Source organism: Lycium ferocissimum, chromosome 6 (genome assembly GCF_029784015.1).
Source record: "Lycium ferocissimum isolate CSIRO_LF1 chromosome 6, AGI_CSIRO_Lferr_CH_V1, whole genome shotgun sequence".
In the NCBI taxonomy this organism is placed as follows: Eukaryota; Viridiplantae; Streptophyta; class Magnoliopsida; order Solanales; family Solanaceae; genus Lycium; species Lycium ferocissimum.
In genome coordinates, this window is record NC_081347.1 from 48419257 (window position 1) to 48439468 (window position 20212).

At 38.1% G+C, this 20212-nt stretch overlaps 1 protein-coding gene and 1 pseudogene across 1 annotated transcript; one reads left to right on the forward strand and one right to left on the reverse strand.

The window, feature by feature from the left end:
• Positions 1-7735: 7735 nt before the first annotated feature.
• LOC132061345 (pentatricopeptide repeat-containing protein At1g04840-like) lies at positions 7736-8422 on the forward strand. Its single transcript, XM_059454182.1, has one exon. It carries the CDS (start codon positions 7736-7738, stop codon positions 8420-8422), a length of 687 nt encoding a protein of 228 aa, XP_059310165.1.
• Positions 8423-11352: 2930 nt separating this feature from the next.
• LOC132061346 (protein CHUP1, chloroplastic-like) lies at positions 11353-18481 on the reverse strand (annotated as a pseudogene).
• Positions 18482-20212: the final 1731 nt, after the last annotated feature.

Here is a 20212-nt window from a genome sequence, read left to right on the forward strand (position 1 = left end):
ATTGTGACACATGGCAGACCGTGTAACTTAAGGGTATATTTGGCCCATAGTATAACTAAGAAGGGCACAATTGACCCAATAGTATAATGAAGGGTGTAAATAAATAATTTTTGAAAGTTCATGGGTATATTTGGTCCATAGTATAACGGTAAGGGCAGAATTGTCCCAATAATATAACGAAGGGTATAAATAAACTATTTTCGAAAGTTCAAGGGTAATTTTGGCCCTTTTCCGTTTTGCTAATCTATCCATAGTTGCAAGCCTATTCTGGACTGCCAGCCACGGTATGAACTGGTGTCTCTGTAAGTTGTAACTTGTAACTACCGCCACTTCTGTAACAATTCAACCCCTCCTTTTGAGAGTTTGTACTCCAAAACATGTTTTGAGACTTTGTATAAGTCAACAATACCATTTGGAACTTGTTGGCATGGTATGGGTTGAAAATTGAGGGTCTCAGGTGAGTTTCGGCACCACCGCACCAGATTTGATATTGTAAATTTTCCTGGTGCATCCTTCAGAGGGATCGCGACACAAAGAACCATTGAGTATCAAGATCACACACAAGGTGTCGCAACCACATAAAGTAAAAAGGGTGCGTTGACTTTATTCAATTGTTCAATGCAATGGCGGTGATGGGAGCGCGATCTCCAAGGGTAAAACTTCATCAGGATCGTGATCACGCAGAGTACGTCATCGCTATTGCCAACTGAATGTTTACCAAAAATCTGTGCAAGAGAAACCTGACTCTGTCCTAATTGTTGGATTGCCAAAATATGGTCCACATCTGCCCTGATCTGGAAGTGGGACAACAATATGCAATCATGAGTAAAAATGAGTCCATACACTGAAATGGAAAACATCTGCTGGGAAAAATCTAATACTTCCTCATTCTTTGGACTAGATAATAGGAAAGGAGGATAAAGGAAAACCAGATACAGTGTTAATGTTTTTGGGCATCTTGAGCCATTAGAGTGCAATATACCGGTCATTGATTTGGTTAAGTGTGCCTTGTTGACAATAATAGAATGAGAAGACTAGAGAGAAAGAACTTACAGCCAGCAGATATGATGATCTGTTCTCAATTTCACGGATCATGCTACTACGAACGTCTGCAACACTTGAAGAGGAATCACATTGTCATGACCCAACTCGTGAATCGTGAGGGCACCTACACTATCCCCTGGGGGCGAACCTTCCCTTATAACCCAACATTAAATCCGAAATACGAAAGTAAAGCCTGAATAACCGAGTCACAATAGATATATATAAATAACGTAAGTGCGGAAGTAAGGAAATACTACAACCCAAGGATCTAGTCTGAAATGGTACAAAAGCAACTATCAATAATACAAGTATGAATACTAGAAATAGTCTCATGAATACATAGTAATAACTGTCTCAAGAGTAAGGAAAAAGACAGGTAATCAAGAGGATCCTCGGAGCTGCGGATCAGGAACATGGCCCACCCTGGAGTCTCAATCAGGTAGCCTCGGAATCACTCGAGAGGACGGGAGCTGGAGCCAACAGTAAACTTTGCGCTCAAGAAAAAGTGCAACAAGTGTAGTATGAGTACAAACACACGTACTCGTAGGTATCATAGGCCGACAACGATTAGTTCATGCATATACATAGACAACAATTAACAGATAGGAGAGATAAGCAATCGACATAACACATAATAACGACAATCAGAAAAGTCACGCCATAATGATAGCCACAATGGAACTCAACAACTCAAGTCATAAGCCCAGGTGAAGCCTCTAATCCACAAGTCCATCAAGTCATCAAATAAACCCTCACAAATACAATAATTCAGTATGTCAACAACCACAAATCAATAAATAATGTACCATACGATGATGTGGAATGAATGTAATAATATGCTATGCAATGCAATGCCCTCAGGCCTCCTCTTCGTACCGTACGCACATGCTAAGGACAATGTCACAATAGTCATGACTCATGGGGGACCAGCGAAGTCCATGTACCATGCTCGCTCCGGTATGTACCTCGGAGCATGAGCACTTTCTTCTGCTCCGGTATGTTACCTCGGATCACGGGCACTCTCTTCCGCTCCGGTATGTTACATCGGCACTCTCTCTCTTTTACGATCTCTGGCAAAGACCTCGGAGGCTCTCACTTATCATCATTTCAAATGTAATCATGGCAATCAATAACACATGAAATATGGTATGTCTGCCATGCATAAATCAACCTCATCATTATCACATATCATAGAAGCCATAATAATTTCCATGAATGCAAATCATAATCCGAGTTATTAGTATCAGTCCTTCCACATTTCATAAGATCAATGAGATAAGTGAGATATCAAGAACTAGGGAGTGTCACACCAATACATAGAAATCACAAGTATGACGACAAAGCCCACATAACAACTGACAATACCAACCTAGTCAGAATACAACTCCACACCATGCCCGAAGGCGTATCAGCCTATCATGCTTTCTCCATCAATCACTACTATAAATATACGATTCGCTAATCGAAGTCTAGATATAAGTAAACCGTGACCTACCTCGAAGCCGAGCAGGTGCCACGAACTAATCTTCTAGAGCTTTCCCCTTTCGAAGAGCCTCCGAACGATCAAAGTCTATCAAATCATTATTCTACATTAGACTACAAAACTAACAATACCCATATTTCCACAAAACCATTCGGAATTAAAAACTACCTTTAAAAAGGGGACCCCAGGCCCAACTAAAAGAGGAATTTATAAGAAATTTAGGCCACCCAAGGTTTAGGAAGTTCAATAATCCATAATCACCAAAATCTAGTCTCAATTATGCATCAGTTGCACTATTTCATCAAAAAACCCCAATTTATAAGAAATCCTTATTTTCCATAATCACAATTTCAAGTAAAAGAGGAATTCAAGGTTGGCAACTAGTTACCAAATGATTTAATGACTAGAATCAAGGAAATTTCCCAACAAAACATGATTTAGAAAGAAAGATGGTTCCAAATCAACCTAGGATTTATCATCCCAAAACCCCCCAACTTAAACATGGTTTTCTAACATGATTTCTCCACTTTAATGGTAACACAAACACTTAAAAGAAGGTGGAAGACCTACCCAATGGAAGATTCCACAAAAGCTTCCCAAAATCGTCGCCCAAGACCTCTAAGTCTCTAATTTTGTGAATGGGAAGAAATGATTCGAATTTGGGAACTTAAGGTTCTGAACCCAGCGATCTCGTATATGAGGATCCCCCTCCCCCGGATGCGGCCTCGCATCTAAAGAGAAATATCCGCAGATGCGGACTCATTAAACAGCTCACTACCTCGCATCAGCGAACCAAGTCCCACATAGGCGGGCCCGCAGATGCGACCCCAATTCCGCACATTCGGACACTAGAAACCAGAAAATTCTGATTTTCACCAAGTTCAGCCCGACACTCATCCGAGACCTCCCGGATACAAACCAATCATACAACCACTATAAAAACACGCTACGAATGCATCCCCGGCCTCGGATTTCCCAAATGAGGTCATCTTGACCCGCTCAACCCCCAAAACCAAGTTTCCAACCCAAAGACCAAAACGCCCCCAAGTGCCTCGGGAATCAAACCAAACATCCTACCACATCATAATTGACTATCCGGACCTAATGGAACTGATGGAAATCCCAAAAAGACACAAATACCCAAAAGTCAACTATTGGTCAACACTTTTTCACTTTTCAACTTAAAATATTCTAAATTCCGTCAAGACTCTCCCGACTACTTCGGGAACCATGCCACCCATCCGCGCGGGTCAAAATCACTCTAATGGAATTAGTGGAAGGGTCAACGGGGGTAAATGGGTCAAAAAATGCCTAAACGACCAAACGGGTCGTTACACTTATCGGGTGCCTGCGATTATAACTTTGTGAATCCTCCCAACTATAATGACATTATCTGGGATCTCGACTAGTTGCATATCTTCATCGGTAATAGGCCATTTCTTTAGCTTCTTAACAAGGCTTAACCTCCTTGCGCTACTACATTTTGAGTCCTCATCACTATGATCATAAGACAAGCAAAGTAATTCCCTACTTTTCTCACTGCCATGAGGGCTAGAAGTCTTATCACATGTCAACTACGCAACTCTTGTCGCAAACATGAGTTAACCCACCTCAAGTAGGCCAGCTCTTCAACCTCATTCAACCGACTCATTTGGAAACCCTCAACTTGTTTGCAAAGGTTTTCATTTTTGTGTCTCAACAAACAAGCCTCTGCTTTAATATTCTCAATTGTGTCTCCCTGATAGGAATAAAGTGAAACAAGATATAATCAAGCCAACCAATTACAATTATTCGACAAATTCATTTTTCCCTAAACAAACCATGAAAAATACAAGATAAAGGTTGAACCACATTTTTCAGTACTCCCTCTGTTCCAAAATACTTGTCATGTTCCACCTTTCAAGAGTCAAGCTACATTAATTTGAACCAGCATTATAAAAAATATTGTTTTACCATATTGATATTATATGAATTGCAACATATAGTAATACTTCCATTTCCCTCCATTTTATTTCCACCATTTTCCAATTCACACTATACTCATCTTTAAAGCCCAACTCTAATGTTATATATATTTTATAATAAAATTATTTTCTGTCATCTCCTCAAAATTAAATTTAATCGAAGTCACGCTTAACATTGACTATATTTCACCATGTTTACTTTATGCTAGAGTTTCATTTTCATCAAAATTCCTTTCATATTTTGTACTTTTTTAACTTACCAAATAAATAAAATAAAAACGGTAACTTTTAACAAATGAAATATCAACAACCACAGCAACTTTTGGATTTTCAATATCGAAAGCGTCCTAGGGAGTGCAAAAGATATTAAGACACAGATCTATAATTTTATCTCCGATATTCCAGCACCAAATAAACAAATGAATAAGAAAAAAACTTAAACAACAAAAATAACTAAGAAGGATTAAATGACACTAACGAAGAAAGGAGGTGTAATGACCCAAAATATATGAGTCAAGTGAGAGGCACGTGCAAGAGTCACAAGACGATCTCCACCTCCTATAAATACAACAAATATCACTTTGGAGCGGTTATGAATATGGATGGTATGTTTACCCCTTTCCTCTCTCTCTTATCTTCCCTAAATCTGAATTCCTTTACTCTTCTCTTCTCTAATCTCTTCTAAATCTTTCTTCCATCTTCAGTTCTTCTTCCTCTCATAATTCTGGATAAGTAATTAGCTTCAGTTCAACTTTCATTTCAAGTATTGATTGTTTCGGATGTGAATTTGCTAGATGAAGTATTGGACTGATTCATGTGATAGATTTAGCAAGTATTCTTCTTATATTTCCTTTCATTTTCATTATTAGCTATTATATTTCCCATTTCCAGTTGTAATCGGTAGTCGGTTACGATTAATTCGAAAGACAGTTTTGTTTTATATTGTTAATTGTGGAATTGAATTGCGAATTGGTTTGTTAATTCGGGTGTCAAGTTAAGGGACATTACAATTGGTATCAGAGCAACGAACCTATCTCGACTGTGGGTAGTAAATTGAAGAAGATGTTTGAGGAATCGAGGAAGTGGTGCGAGGATTGCATATATAGCGTCGACTGTCAATGCAACTCTTGCATATACGGTTGCATACGCAGCGTTGACTGCCAATGCTACTTTTGTATTGATGATTGTTTGAGAAAAAGGAATAAAAGGGAAAACCAGGCTGAGGTGGTTTTAGACGACCATGCTATGGCTGAACTGAAGGTTGGAAATAGCAGTGAGATCAATTCAGAATTTGAGGACCAGGTGTTTGATGAATGTCCTCAACTGGTCAAATCTGAAACTCTAGTTGAACTTCACTCCATCCAAAATACAAACACTATGGAGGCCGAGATCCTGAACTTGCATCCAGATTCACGACTTTATGTTCTTACTGTTGAGGATACTGGACAGTTTTTTTGGGCTTGCTTTAATAGGGTAACGCTGGGTGTGTATTCATTCAACCAAGTCCTGCGTTTTGGTTATTCGAATGGTTTTCCACTTCTGAGTGTTAATGATGCTTCAGATGTATGTGAATTATTTGCAATGACCACTACACACAAGGTGTTTGCCGATATGTCGGGCAGGTATAAATATGCATATTCTTTTGATCTTGGATCAACTAGTCGGTACATTGAATCTCTGAGTGACATTTTAATTATAAATAGAGTCACATTGATCCACATGATTAAATGCTTACAACTTCCGTTTGATCCCGGGACTGAATCAAAACTGGTAGAGAGGTTGGTAGAATATAAAGATGTTGATATTGTTTTCGTTTATTATAATGATTATGTTATATGCACCTTGTTTCAAGAAATGCTTTTAAAGAATAAGAATTCATATGCAACAATAAAATCTGGATTTGTGGGCTTAAATAAGCTGGAGGATGAAAAGAAAGAATCTGCAGAAGTGTGTGATAGGAGAGGCCTAAGGCGACATCAGATAATGAGGTAGATGGCCATATCCTGGGCCATTGAGTTTGATAGTCTAGTTGTAGTTGTACCCTTCAAGAATTGGGAAATGGATTGCAGGCTAATATCCTTAGGGCAATACATGGAACCTCTGCCTATTGTTGTTGCTCTAAGAGAATTAATTCGGGTATATTGCTTGAGCAACAAAAGAATGAAAACATTGATTTACGAGTTAGGATCCTTGTTTCTCATGATACAACAAGGTGCTATTGCTGATAGCTTATCGTGGATGCAAAGTTACACTGTGAAGCTCATGTTTAGTGGCATGGTTGAAGGCGCAAAACACAAGTTCAAATTTAGCAAGGACTTTAGCGATCATTTCATGCCAGTAATATGGTTTCTACACTATGTTGCTGCTTATTCTCATGCATTTGAGCTTTCCTGGCTAGTTTTAGTTTTTAATAAAGGAAAAATTCCACGGGCTTATGTGAGAAAAATATATGTCTTTTGCCTTGAAAGCATAACTTCGATGTGTCAGTTCTTGGAAGCAAGGGTGTTGAATTTGAAGGGATGCCTAGTTGGGGCAAATTCGAATGGTCAAGGATAAATGTAGCGACAATGCATGAGCATCAGATTGCTCAAGTGCTCCATGTCAATTTTGCTTTAAAAGCCCAACCTGATGCAATCAACAGAGAAGACACTAAAAGAGTCGAAGCTCAAGTTAGCACCTGTAGGGTAGAGAAAATTCTGGGCATGATAAAGGAATCGAGATCAGAATCTAAAACAACAACATCTGCGAGGTCAATAGTTTGGGATCAGGGAAAGCGAGACGAAGAGGTTAATTTCATTGAAGAGTTTATGAATGTTGACTCTATGAAAAATGCAGAACGTGAAGAAATGGGAAAAATCCTAACTCTAATCTCTACACTTTCAGATATTGCTCATCAAGTCTTCGAGTCTTCGATCAGGTTTTCCGTCTGAACAAATCCTTTCTGAGTATGACATATTTGATTAACTTGAACACAAATTCAATAAAGTACATTTTATCATGTGTTGTCCTTGTGGCCACCGTGTTCATTCCACCTGCCTTGAGCATTTCTCCGAAACAAAATTTTGAGATTGTGAACCTGGCAAATGAGATTACTACAGATACATTTGTGAGGGATTGTTTGGTTAAAATGTATGTGACTGATGAGTTGATATACTTTGCATTGCAAATGTTTGTTAAAGGTTTTAAAAGAAACAACATTAAGAGTGTGCTTTTTTGAAATGTTGTATTAACTGGATGATGTAAAATGGGGCGGGCAAGTAAGGCCTCGGTATTGTTTGAGGAAATCTCGGAGAGCAATGCAGGGTCTTTCAATACCTTGCTTTGTGGGTTGATGAGTAATGGAAGGTTATATAAAGCAATAAAGTTTTCTGGTGGGATGGTGAAAAAGATTTTTTGTACAGCTATGATTCATGGGTTAATAGTAAATGAATTGCACCAAACAGATTTGGGGTTGTTATTCAAGATGGTGGAAGCGGGGATGAAGCCAAATGATTTAACTGTTGTAATTGCTTTTTCTGCTCGTATAAAAGCCGGGGCATTAGAGACAGGGAGAAAGATTCATGATAATATTTTTAACAAGGGTCTCTATTTGATTGCAACAGTTGACAATGCTTTGCTTGATATTTATGCAAAATGCAACGGGATGAAGTCCACAAACTTGGTTTTTATTGGATTGACAGAGAATCATATATGTTCTTGGTGTGTTATTATACTGATTGGACTAGAAGCTAAAGGATATACACTAGTAATCTTTGTGACATTAGCAGTAAAGAGCATGGAATTTGTTTCTAAGGGAAAAATCTTACACGTTCCATTTGACCCTGGGGGAAGCTACCTTGGAGCTACTGAATATCCTTACCACTACACAACTCGTATGAAGAGTGACAAATATCTCAGTGCATTAAAGAGAGCTAGTGTCAAAAATCTATAAGAATGCCTTATTGAAGTGCCTATTTGCATCTTGCTTAGTTAGTGGGAAAATCAGGATATGAAACATGTGTTCAGAAAGATCTTTTACTGCAATCTTAAAGGTATATAAGGCTGATATAAGAGTTGATAGGCAGCTCATTAGAACTTCATTGGGGCAGCTCTTCCATTTGCATTACTATCATTGGCATTGACACTTTTGTGGGTGTTCAATTTCATCTGCCATTAGCTAGTGGCAGCAACTAACATCAAATTCATTGCCTTGTTTGTGACCTTGAGGACAAGGTCGATTTCAAGCGGGAAGGATTGTAATGACCCAAAATAAATGAGTCATGTGAAAGGCACGTGCAAGAGTCACGAGACGATCTCCACCTCATATAAATACAACAAATATCACTTGGAGCGGTTATGAATATGGATGATATGTTTACCCCTTTCCTTCTCTCTCTTATCTTCCCTAAATCTGAATTCCTTTACTCTTCTTTTCTCTAATCTCTTCTAAATCTTTCTTCCATCTTCAATTCTTCTTCCTCTCATAATTTTGGATAAGTAATTAGCTTCAGTTCAACTTTCATTTCAGGTATTGATTGTTTCGGATGTGAATTTGCTAGATGAAGTATTGGACTGATTCATGTGATAGATTTAGCAAGTATTCTTCTTATATTTCCTTTCATTTTCATTATTAGCTATTATATTTCCCATTTCCAGTTGTAATCGGTAGTCGGTTACGATTAATTCGAAAGACAGTTTTGTTTTATATTGTTAATTGTGGAATTGAATTGCGAATTGGTTTGTTAATTCGGGTGTCAAGTTAAGGGACATTACAGGAGGTGACCTAATTTCATCGAGAAATTGAGAAGTCAGGGAAGGAGATGATAATAAAAGTTAGTAATATTAAACTAAGGGATTAGCTTTAGCAAGAAAATAACTTCTTCTTTTTTAAAATTTCACAATTTAATGTTATATACTTAACATAAAGAAATAATTAAAGAATATTAAGTCGGGCTGTTGAAAACAGTAAATTATGCTATGTGAAGTGGAGGGTTAAAGTCTACGCGGGTATATGCGAATTTCTCTTGCAATGGCACTGCACCGCACCGCTTACTATCCCTAGATGAGACATACAAGAAGTATTCAAGATTGGGAGGGGTTCTAAGGTCAGTTAAGGCAAATTAGTATAGGAGGCTTAGAAAATAAATCTATTAGATGGCATTACGGTCAAGGAACTAACATGTTCATTAGGGCTGTACAATGAAAACCGACAAACCGCACCAAACCGACAAACCGAACCAAACCGGAAAAAAAAACCCGAGTAGTGGTTTGTTTGGTTTGGTTTGGTGTTGGATAAAAAACCCGATCATAATAGGTTTGGTTTGGTTTTAACTAAAAGTCAACCGAGACCAAACCGATCCGATTAAATATATACAATTTATAAATATTTTTTATACATATATAATTTATAAATACATGTATAACTTTATCACTTTTAAGCATTGATTAGTCAGCTTCGTTCGTGATGCAATCCGTTTAAGAATTGGTACCACATCTGATTGTATAATTAATTCTTTTTTGGCAATTAAAAGAGACTTTTTCATTACAAATAATATGTCATTCAACGTCAAAACACTAATATAGAAACGGCCAAGCGCGTTGATCAAAACTAGCCTTTATCACATCAAAACAACTCAAACAATAAACAAAGCTGGTAGACTAAGGGTAGAAAATCGGCTCATCCAATTTTTTTGTGAGTGTTGTCCATTTGGGAATCTCTAACAAACACCTCTTGTATAATCCTCCTTGTAAGTATTTGTGGTGTATAATTAATTCTTAATGCTAAGTTTGAGTTATAATCTTTTTGTTCATTTAGAGATAGGCTTTTTAAGTAAATGTTTAAAAGCTAACTAAAAGTACTCATTTTACGGAACAATATTGAAGTTGTTTGTTACTACATTCTGTTTGATTGTTATAGTTATACATCACATGCATGTTTTATACCTATTTGATTCAATTGTTATGAATTTTTTATTTAATGAGTCAATGAATTCACCACACATTTTTCATTTTACATAATTAGAAATAGAAGGGTAAGATGCTTATTTTTGGTCAAGCAAATGCTATTATAAGATGCTTCGTATTGAACCAAAAAAAAAACCCGACTAACCCGAAAAATCCGAGAAAAACCGAGAGTGAAAAACCCGACTTTTGTTGGTTTGGTTTGGTTTATCGATTTAAAAACCCGATACAATTGGTTTGGTTTGGTATTTGAAAAATCCGAACCAACCCGGTCCATGTACACCCCTAATGTTCATAGACAAGATCCACTTTTACTACTATGTAAAGTATTACTCCCTCCAGTTCAAAATAAGTATCATCGAACCTTTAGCATAACCCTTAAGAAAATATTAACTTCTAGAAAAAAAATGTGTAATTTGACTGAACTAAACTACTCCTAATTAAATAAGTATTGAAATCTGAGCCTCTTAGCATTTAATAAGGGCAAATCTAGAAAAATCAAGTCAATTCATTCTTGATTATGTAAGTAGGTAGACACTTATTTTGAACCAAAATAATAAAATCCCCCCTTTTTAATCAGATGTTTCAGATTTGAGTTTTGTGTATGAAAAATTACTTTTACAAAGTCCCCTTAAATGGGTCTTATGTGGCGCAAATTCGAATTACTCGAGACCCCAATGCAGGTGTTAAAAATCGGGTGGGAAACAAAATATAATCCAAAAAATTTGGAATATGTACCAAATCACATTACTTTTTACTTACAGATGCACCATTAAATGCCACTAATAAGAACATGCACTTCAGCCAAGTTTCTTCTACCACATCCCAACTGAATAGTGTAAGCTGTAACTCTCTTATTTTTTTTTTATTTTTTTTTTTGGGCGGGGGGGTGGGTGTTTGTTGGGGGTTCAAATTAAAAGATTTTATTTAAGCAAGTAACTCATTAAACACAGCCAGCTCTTTTTGGACTCGAGCCGCTCCCTCATTGATTCCCTATTCTAAGCTATCACTAAGCATTTACAAAGGTAAAGATAGCCTATACAGAATAACTATGTAGCCTATTCCATTTACAAAATTTCTGCCTTCTAATGTCCAGTTGCAGTACGACATGTCTGATGATCAGCACACTAGATTTGCAATCTTCTTGCATTTCTTTCTGCCCAAATTTGACCCACTGCTGCAGCAAAGATGAACCTCATTAAAGCTGCTCTTGGTCTACTGTTGGTCACCTGTTTGGTTAGCCATTCTATTTCCTCAGCCCATGAACCAACTTGTCTTCTTACCCCCTTCCACTTGAGAAGAGTAGCCCAAATGAATCTGGTATACCTGCATTCAAAAAATAAGTGATCCAAAGTTTCCACGGCCACAGTATTGCACAGGACATATGCTTGTGCAACTTGAGTCCGTCATTTTGCTAATCTATCCACAGTTGCAAGCCCATTCTGGACTGCTAGCCACGGTATGAACTGGTGTCTGTGTAAGCTGTAACTTGTAACTACCGTTCTGTAACAATTCAACTCCTCTTTTTGAGCATTTTTACTCCAAAACATGTTTTGAGACTTTGTATAAGTCAACGATACCATTTGGAACTTCTTGGCATTGTTTGGGTTGAAAACCGAGGGTCTCAGGTCACCAGATTTGATATTGTAAATTGCACTGGTGCATCCTTCAGAGGGATCGCGACACAAAGAACCTTTTTGTATCACGATCACACACAAGGCATCGCAACACAAAGAACCTTTTTGTATCACGATCACACACAAGGCATCGCAACCACATAGAGTATAAAGGGTGCGTTGACTTTAGTCAATTGTTCAATGCGATGACGGTGATAGGAGCGCGATCTCCAAGGGTAAAACTTCATCAGGATCGTGATCGCGCAGAGTACGTCATTGCTATTGCCAACTGAATAATGTTTACCAAAAATCTGTGCAAGAGAAACCTGACTCTGTCCTAAATTGTTGAATTGCCAAAATATGGTCCACACCTGCCCTTATCTGGAGGTGGGACAACAATATGCAATCAGGAGTAAAATTAAGTCCATAGACTGCAATGGAAAACATCTGCTGGGAAAAATCTAAATAATTCCTCATTGCTGGACTAGATAATCGGAAAGGAGGACAAAGGAAATCCAGATACAGTGTCAATGTTCTTGGACATCTTGAGTCATTAGAGTGCAATATACCGGTTATTGATATGGTTAAGCGGGCCTTATTGACAATAATAGAATGAGAAGACCAGAGAGAAACAACTTACAGCCAGAAAATATGATGATCTGTTCTCAATTTCACCGATCATGCTACTACATACGTCTGCAACACTTGAGAAGGAATCACATACTCCTCCATTTAACGAATCCTTCCTAGAGTCTCTCATCATCAGTGAATGATAAAACTCTTCTACTTGAAGAGCTCTGTGTACCATGCCTGATTTAGTTTTTCCCATAAGTTTTGGAGGAGGTGGTGGTGGAGGACCAGGAACTTGAACAGAATTTTCTCCTTCTTGTTCAATTAAAGCAACAGATGAAGGCCTTGGAGGGGGATTAGGAATCCGTAAGACATGTTTCTCGACCTCCAAGGGATTGGTTAATTTATGTTGGGAAACAAGAGGCTCAATCTCCTTCTCCACTTCCTTGGAACACATAAAGCCATCTGATTACCTTCTCTTATTAAATATCAAGTCCTCCACACAAAATTTTGATCCACTTATCGAGTGCCTGCGATTATAACTTTGTGAATCCTCCCAACTATGATTAATGACATTATCTGGGATCTCGACTAGTTGCATATCTTCATCGGTAATAGGCCATTTCTTTAGCTTCTTAACGAGGCTTAACCTCCTTGCGCTACTACATTTTGAGTCCTCATCCCTATGATCATAAGACAAGCAAAGTGATTCCCTACTTTTCTCAATGCCATGAGGGCTAGAAGTCTTATCACATGTCATGGACGAGCAACTACGCAACTCTTCTCGCAAACATGAGTTACCTCAAGTAGGCCAGCTCTTCAACCTCATTCAACCGACTCATTTGAAGACCCTCAACTTGTTTGCAAAGGTTTTCATTTTTGTGTCTCAACAAACAAGCCTCTGCTTTAATATTCTCAATTGTGTCTCCCTGATAGGAATAAAGTGAAACAAGATATAATCAAGCCAACCAATTACAATTATTCGACAAATTCATTTTTCCCTACACAAACCATGAAAAATACAAGATTATGAGGGAGATAGGTGATAGATGCGGAGGATGGCTGGAGAACGAAGAGGAAACAGAACTGAAAAATCATCTCAGATGGGCTCGCATTAGGGTCAGGGGACCGGCGGAGATGATTCCCCAGTCAATCGATGTCGCCGACGGAGAGTTGATTTTTACTTTGCCGATATGGGTTGAGAAGCCGGTGATGTTTAGAAAGAAGAGCTTTGATGGTGACCTTACCTTGCAGACCTATGATGGAAAAAAGGAGGACAAGGTCACACTAGCACCAGGAAAGGACGAGACCTTTTTTCATGAGAATGGAAAAGAAATCGCAGATCTTTGCTCAACAGATATCGATGTAACCAATATAGTGGATAAAGAGGAGGGGGTACGGCACGTGGCCAGCAGCAGTACTGATGGGGAATTTTTAATTAAAATGGTGGGGTCGACCTATTTAATTTCAAACCCTAATGAGGGCCCAAGCAATTTAAATGAATCTCTGGTTCTTTTAAATAACCCTTCTGGGCCGGTGCAGTGCAAGCCCAATATCAAACTTACTCCTGAGCGTTTCATTAACTATATCAAAGTAGCCCAAGACTCTTCCATTATTCCATCTGAGTTTTCTTCGATACTTGGGGACCTGGAGACTTTCATGAAGATGACTGAGGAGCCAGTGGAAGGGACAGATTTGGAGGTCAATGACATGCATGAGGAAGGCCCAATTCAGAAACGTCTCTCATTGAAAACCAGGGATGAATCAGAGCCTCTGAATTTTAATGAGGAAGGAGATGAAGATGAGGAAAATTCTGATGAACATATGATGTTTCTCGCTGAACCTTACCCCTTGCAAATTGATGAGTCTAGCCACATAGAGGAAATCAAAAAGAGGGCCACGCTATGGGTACATCTTAATGTTATTAGGGTTAGCAAGAAATTCGGAGCATACTTCAATGGATGTGAAAAGGAAGCTTTTCTTCTATATATGAAGATAGATCAGAAGAGAGAAAAGGTGGATCAAAGCACTGAGAATTCAAGCAGCTCTGGCAACACAGCAACAATTCCGAAAGAATTGAGGAACTTGATTTTTGACATGAAATTCAAAGATGGAGAACCTAGAACTAGAGGGAGGAGCCTGCAATCAACCAACCAATGAAAGCTAAGATTGTGGCACGGAATGTTAGGGGGCTGAATGAAATAAATAAGAAGGGGGTGATAAAAGATTTGATTCAACATTGGGGGGCAGATATCTATGTTTTGGTTGAAACTAAATTAGAAGGGGAGGTTAACTCTATTTTGCAACAGATATGGGGAAATCGATGGGTTGGTGAAGCTCATCTGGAGGCTATTGGGAGAAGTGGGGGAATTCTTATACTATGGGATAAAAGGGACTGGAGTGTTGAAGTGTTGGATGTGGGCAGTCAGGTCCTAACCTGTAGGTTCTCTGGCATTAATCAGAATCTTTCATGGACACTTAGTGCAGTTTATGCAAGTTGCAACAGAATTGAAAGGAGGGAGTTATGGTGGAAGTTGGCAGCATTCAGAGGCCTGTGTGATGGGTCTTGGGTTGTATGTGGTGACTTTAATGTCACTAGATACCCTGCAGAAAGATCAGATTGCACTAGAATCTCAGGTGCAATGGCTGAGTTTTCTTCTTGTATCAATGACCTGGAATTAATAGACCCTCCTTTATTTGGAGGGCGTTTTACATGGAGAAGGGGGGATAATCACAGGAGTTCTTCTAGAATTGACAGATTTCTTTTTTTCCATTCCGAAAGGGGGCTTAGACAGGGGGAGTTATCCCCATTCCTATTCATTCTAGTCATGGAGGGATTCAACAGTATGATGAGAGTTGCACTTGAGAACAGATGGGTGATAGGTTTCAAATTGAGGAACAGGGAGGAGGAGAATCTAGAAATTTGTCACTTACTCTATGCTGATGACACAATCATCTTTTGTGAGCCTGAGGTTGACCAGATCAAGTATATCAGATTGATGCTAATAGTCTTTGAAGCTTCCTCTGGTTTAAGTGTTAACTGGAGAAAGAGCAGTTTATTCTCTATAAATGAAGTCCCTCGTATACAAACTTTGGCGGACATTCTGGGGTGTAAGGTGGAGACCCTTCCAACTGTGTATCTTGGAATGCCTTTGGGCTACAAGCATAAAGCAATGGGGATATGGGATGGCATCATAGAGAAGACAGAGAAGAAATTAGCAAAATGGAAAGCTCAGTATCTTTCTTTAGGGGGCAGGCTCACTCTAATAAATTCAGTCCTAGATTCTTTGCCCACTTATGTGATGTCTTTGTTTCCTATCCCTACCAAGGTGATCAAGAGGCTAAACAAACTGAGAAGAGAGTTCTTGTGGCACGGTAACAAAGAAGGAAAAGGCTATAATCTGGTTAAATGGAAGGTAGTCGACAAAAGCAAGAAACAGGGGGGGATGGGCATTAGGAACTTAAGGCTACACAACAATTGTCTTATGATTAAGTGGTTATGGAGGTTTAATGAGGAAGAACATTCACTATGGAGAGAGGTTGTTCAAAGTAAATATGAACAACACAATCATTGGTGTACAGATGAAGTCAACAACACTTATGGTGTGGGAGTTTGGAAAACTATCAGAGCTTTGTGGAACATGCTGAAAGAAGATACATGTCTTAGAGTGGGCAATGGCTCTAATATACTGTTCTGGAATGATGTTTGGATAAATGGAACTTCACTTAAGAATGCTTTCCCTGATTTGTTCTCCATTTGTTCAAATCCGAATGCTACAATTGGTGATTGCTGGACACCTCAAGGTTGGAACCTGCTTTTCAGGAGACATCTGAATGACTGGGAGGTGGAAAGAGTGGCAGAACTTTTGAAGGATATTGGTTTGTTCACTGGTACAACCAATATACCTGATGCTATTAGATGGAGACACAACTCTGATGGAGCCTTTTATGTTTAGAGGTTGTACAGGAAAAGAAACATGGTTGCTAGTGAAGGGAGACCAGGTTTATGGAAGAATGTTTGGGAAAGTATAGCACCTACAAAGGTGAGATGCTTCACTTGGTTGGTTGTAAGAAGGGCATGCCTAACTCAAGAGGTGCTTCAGAGAAAAGGCCGAACTGTTGTGCCCAGATGTTTTCTATGTATGCAGACAAGAGAAACAAACAGCCATCTCTTTCTTCATTGTAGATTTACAACACAATTATGGTCAATGTTCTTAAGTCTCGCAGAAGTCAAATGGACAATGCCTGAACATACTGCTGATTTATTGACCTGTTGGATCAGAAGAGGGGGAAGCAAGAGCCAGAAAAAATGGTGGAGGGTAATCCCCGCATGCATTTGGTGGACAGTATGGAAAGAAAGAAATGGGAGATGTTTTGAAGATACATCAAATTCTATTCAGAAAGTGAAGGAGAATTGTATGGTATCTTTCTATTTTTGTGTAAAGAACAATGTATAGAGAATGTAGATGACCTTGTAGATTTACTAGGAGCACTGTAAGTTTATCTTTATCTTTAAAATCTTTTTCTTTACTGTCCGTTTTTCGGAGGTCGCCAGCATACCCTTAATGCTGAGGAATACAACAGTACCAGTTTCTCAAAAAAAAAAAAAAAGGTTGAACCACATTTTTCAGTACTCCCTCCGTTCCAAAATACTTGTCATGTTCCACTTTTCGAGAGTCAAGCTACATGAATTTGAACAAGCATTATAAAAAATATTGTTTCACCATATTGATATGATATGAATTGCAACATATAGTAATACTTTCATATAGTTATTGAATATCTAAATTGTAATTTAAAATATTGAATTAATCTAATCCAATTTAGTAAAAGTGACTCAAGAAAACCGAAACATAACAACTAATATGGGACAGAGGAAGTATTTCACTACAAACTACTAAAGAAAACTTTGCATTATAGGCATCTATGGCCAATTTAACAAGGTTTTTCAAGTTCAAAATTTCAAAACTGGAGTTTCCAAGAAAATGCAAACTGGCTACTCTTATCCATATTAGATCAATAAGGCAAAGTAGTAAAAGTAAATACCTTTGGAACTTTTCCAACAATGGCTAGCTGGGATTCCATGGAAGAAGGCCTGCAAGCAATATCTCTTTTCTGAAGTTGTAGCTCCTTATTCAAGCACCTCAACTCCACAACCTCCATTTCCAAATCCAAACTAGTCACACTTTTGAAATCTTCCCTATTGGATATCTGAATCTTGTTGATGAGAAAGGACTGCCTTTTCACATTCCAGCAATTCAACTTTCTTGACAAAGCTATCAATCTCACTCTTCTTCAATTTGAGTTCCCTCTCCAGCTCAACCGTCTTCGGACTCCTCTTAAACTCAGATAATTTAGCTTCACAATTGAAACTCTAGTGCCTTCATACCTTTACTCATGAACTGGAAGTTCGTATTTAAAAAAAAAAGAAGCTGTAATTCTAACTAGAACCACTAGAATGTACCATATCATGGTTCTTACTTTCAATCATTTCGGCCTCTTTCTTGGATATTCAGGATCAGGGTTATCAAAGAAGGCCAACTCTTCCTCAGTCAAGGACTCAAACGGGCCATGAAATGGTGGCAGCCTAGTTTCTGGAGTACGAAACGGCCACCCATCATATCTTGGTGCTTCATTCTCATGACTAGCGTGGGTGAACCTTCAACTGATGGAACTTGATTGGATGTAAGCAGTGGATGTGAATCACGGTTACGTCTGGGACGCTTATTTTTAACCACATCGTTTGTTGCTTTCTGTCCATCAATAACTGTACTTGTCGCAACATGTTGAGGCTTAGGAGTGGGAACAATGGTTCCCTCATCATGCTTGGGCAAAGTGTATGTAACTGGATCAAAGCTCGACATCTTACAGGCCTGATCAAACAATTTTGAAAGAGTTAGTACGAGAGAGGAGAGAGGACAGTCCATATTTAATCTTCGTTAGAAATGCAGAAGCTAAAACACAATTTTAAATAAGGAGTAGTTTCTTTTCCCAATTTGTAGTTGCGAGCACAATATGTGTAATTTAAAAACTGGGCACATCAGCTTCTTGGAACCAGACTTCATACAAGTGAAACAGGTAAAAGCCAAATCCGGTATGTAATTATAAGTTATAACAGGCTATATCAATTGAAGTTCATCCAATTCTAGTTTCATATACTTTGTGTGGTGTCCATAAGAAACCACATAGCTGCAGCCCATCTAGAAGTATGTTGGTTCAATAAAGGAGGAACCTCTTGATTTACTTAACCAAGAGAAGCATTTAGCGCTCCTCAAGTTGTTTCATGCAAAGTTCAAAACAGAAAAAAGGGCATCTAGTTTATCTCTCGCTTTGGGGAAAATAGCAGGTGCCTAGGGATGCCTGCTCCAATTTTACTTTTCTTTGTTTCACAGAATGACGGATATACAGCCTCCTATTGCACTCTTTTCTTCATCCTAACAGTTGTATATGCTAGCTAACAGTCCATTACTAGTCTTATTAAGTGTGGACATCAATTGTCCTCAAGGTCGCAACATCATTATGTACACCTAAATTCCAATTTCGCAACTCTTACAAATAAGCAAAGTTGCTCGGACTCTTCACTTCCGGTGTCGCACCTGTGTCGACACAAGGTGGATGTGGGTGTGGGATCCGTGCTGGATCTAATCAATAGACTTTGGATACTTTAACCAAAATCTAGTGAGAAATTCGAGACAAATACAATCATTTCTGAATCAAAAAAAAAACTAGGGCGAAATCATTATTTATGCATACGTTTTTTCTCATTGTTAAAAGATATTTGTATTAAAGAGTCAGCAACCAAAAGGTGATTTAAAGATATTTATAGGTCAATTGAATATGTAATGAACCCAAGAAGTCTATCATGGCGAAATCATAATTTATGCATATGTTTTTTCTCATTGTTAAAAGATATTTGTATTAAAGAGTCAGCAACCAAAAGGTGATTTAAAGATATTTATAGGACAATTGAATATGTAATGAACCCAAGAAGTCTATCATGGCCTCTATATCATTTGCAATAGCCATAGTACACCAAAAAATAGTAAGGAGAAACATCTACTTCATAATAAGGGAAAAGGTGCAAATATATCGCTCAACTTTGCGATTTGGAGCAGATATACCTCTCGTTAAAAAAGTGGTGCATATATACCCCTACCGTTACACAAGTGGTGCAAATATACCCCTGTCGTTACAAAAATGATGCAAATATACCCTTTTCGCAGCCAGATTTTTTTAAAAAAAGAAAATCATTTAGCTTATCTTTTAATAAATAAAATGTCACATGGCTTTAAAAAAAATAAGTCTACCCATTTTTTTAATAGACTTATTTTTTAAAGCCATGAGGCAATTATTTTTTCTAGTGGGATGTCTCGTTTGTTTTGAAAAATACCTCCGCGGCTTTAAAAAAATAAGTCTAGCCATTTTTTTAAATGAACCAGACTCGACCACTAGAAAAAAAAAATTAACATATGGCTTTAAAAACAAATCTACTAAAAAAATAGGTAAAGTTAGTTTTTTTAAAGCTACGTGACATTTTTAAAATTAAAAATCAAGCTAAATGATTTTTAAAAAAAATTCTGTGAGCGAAAAGGGTA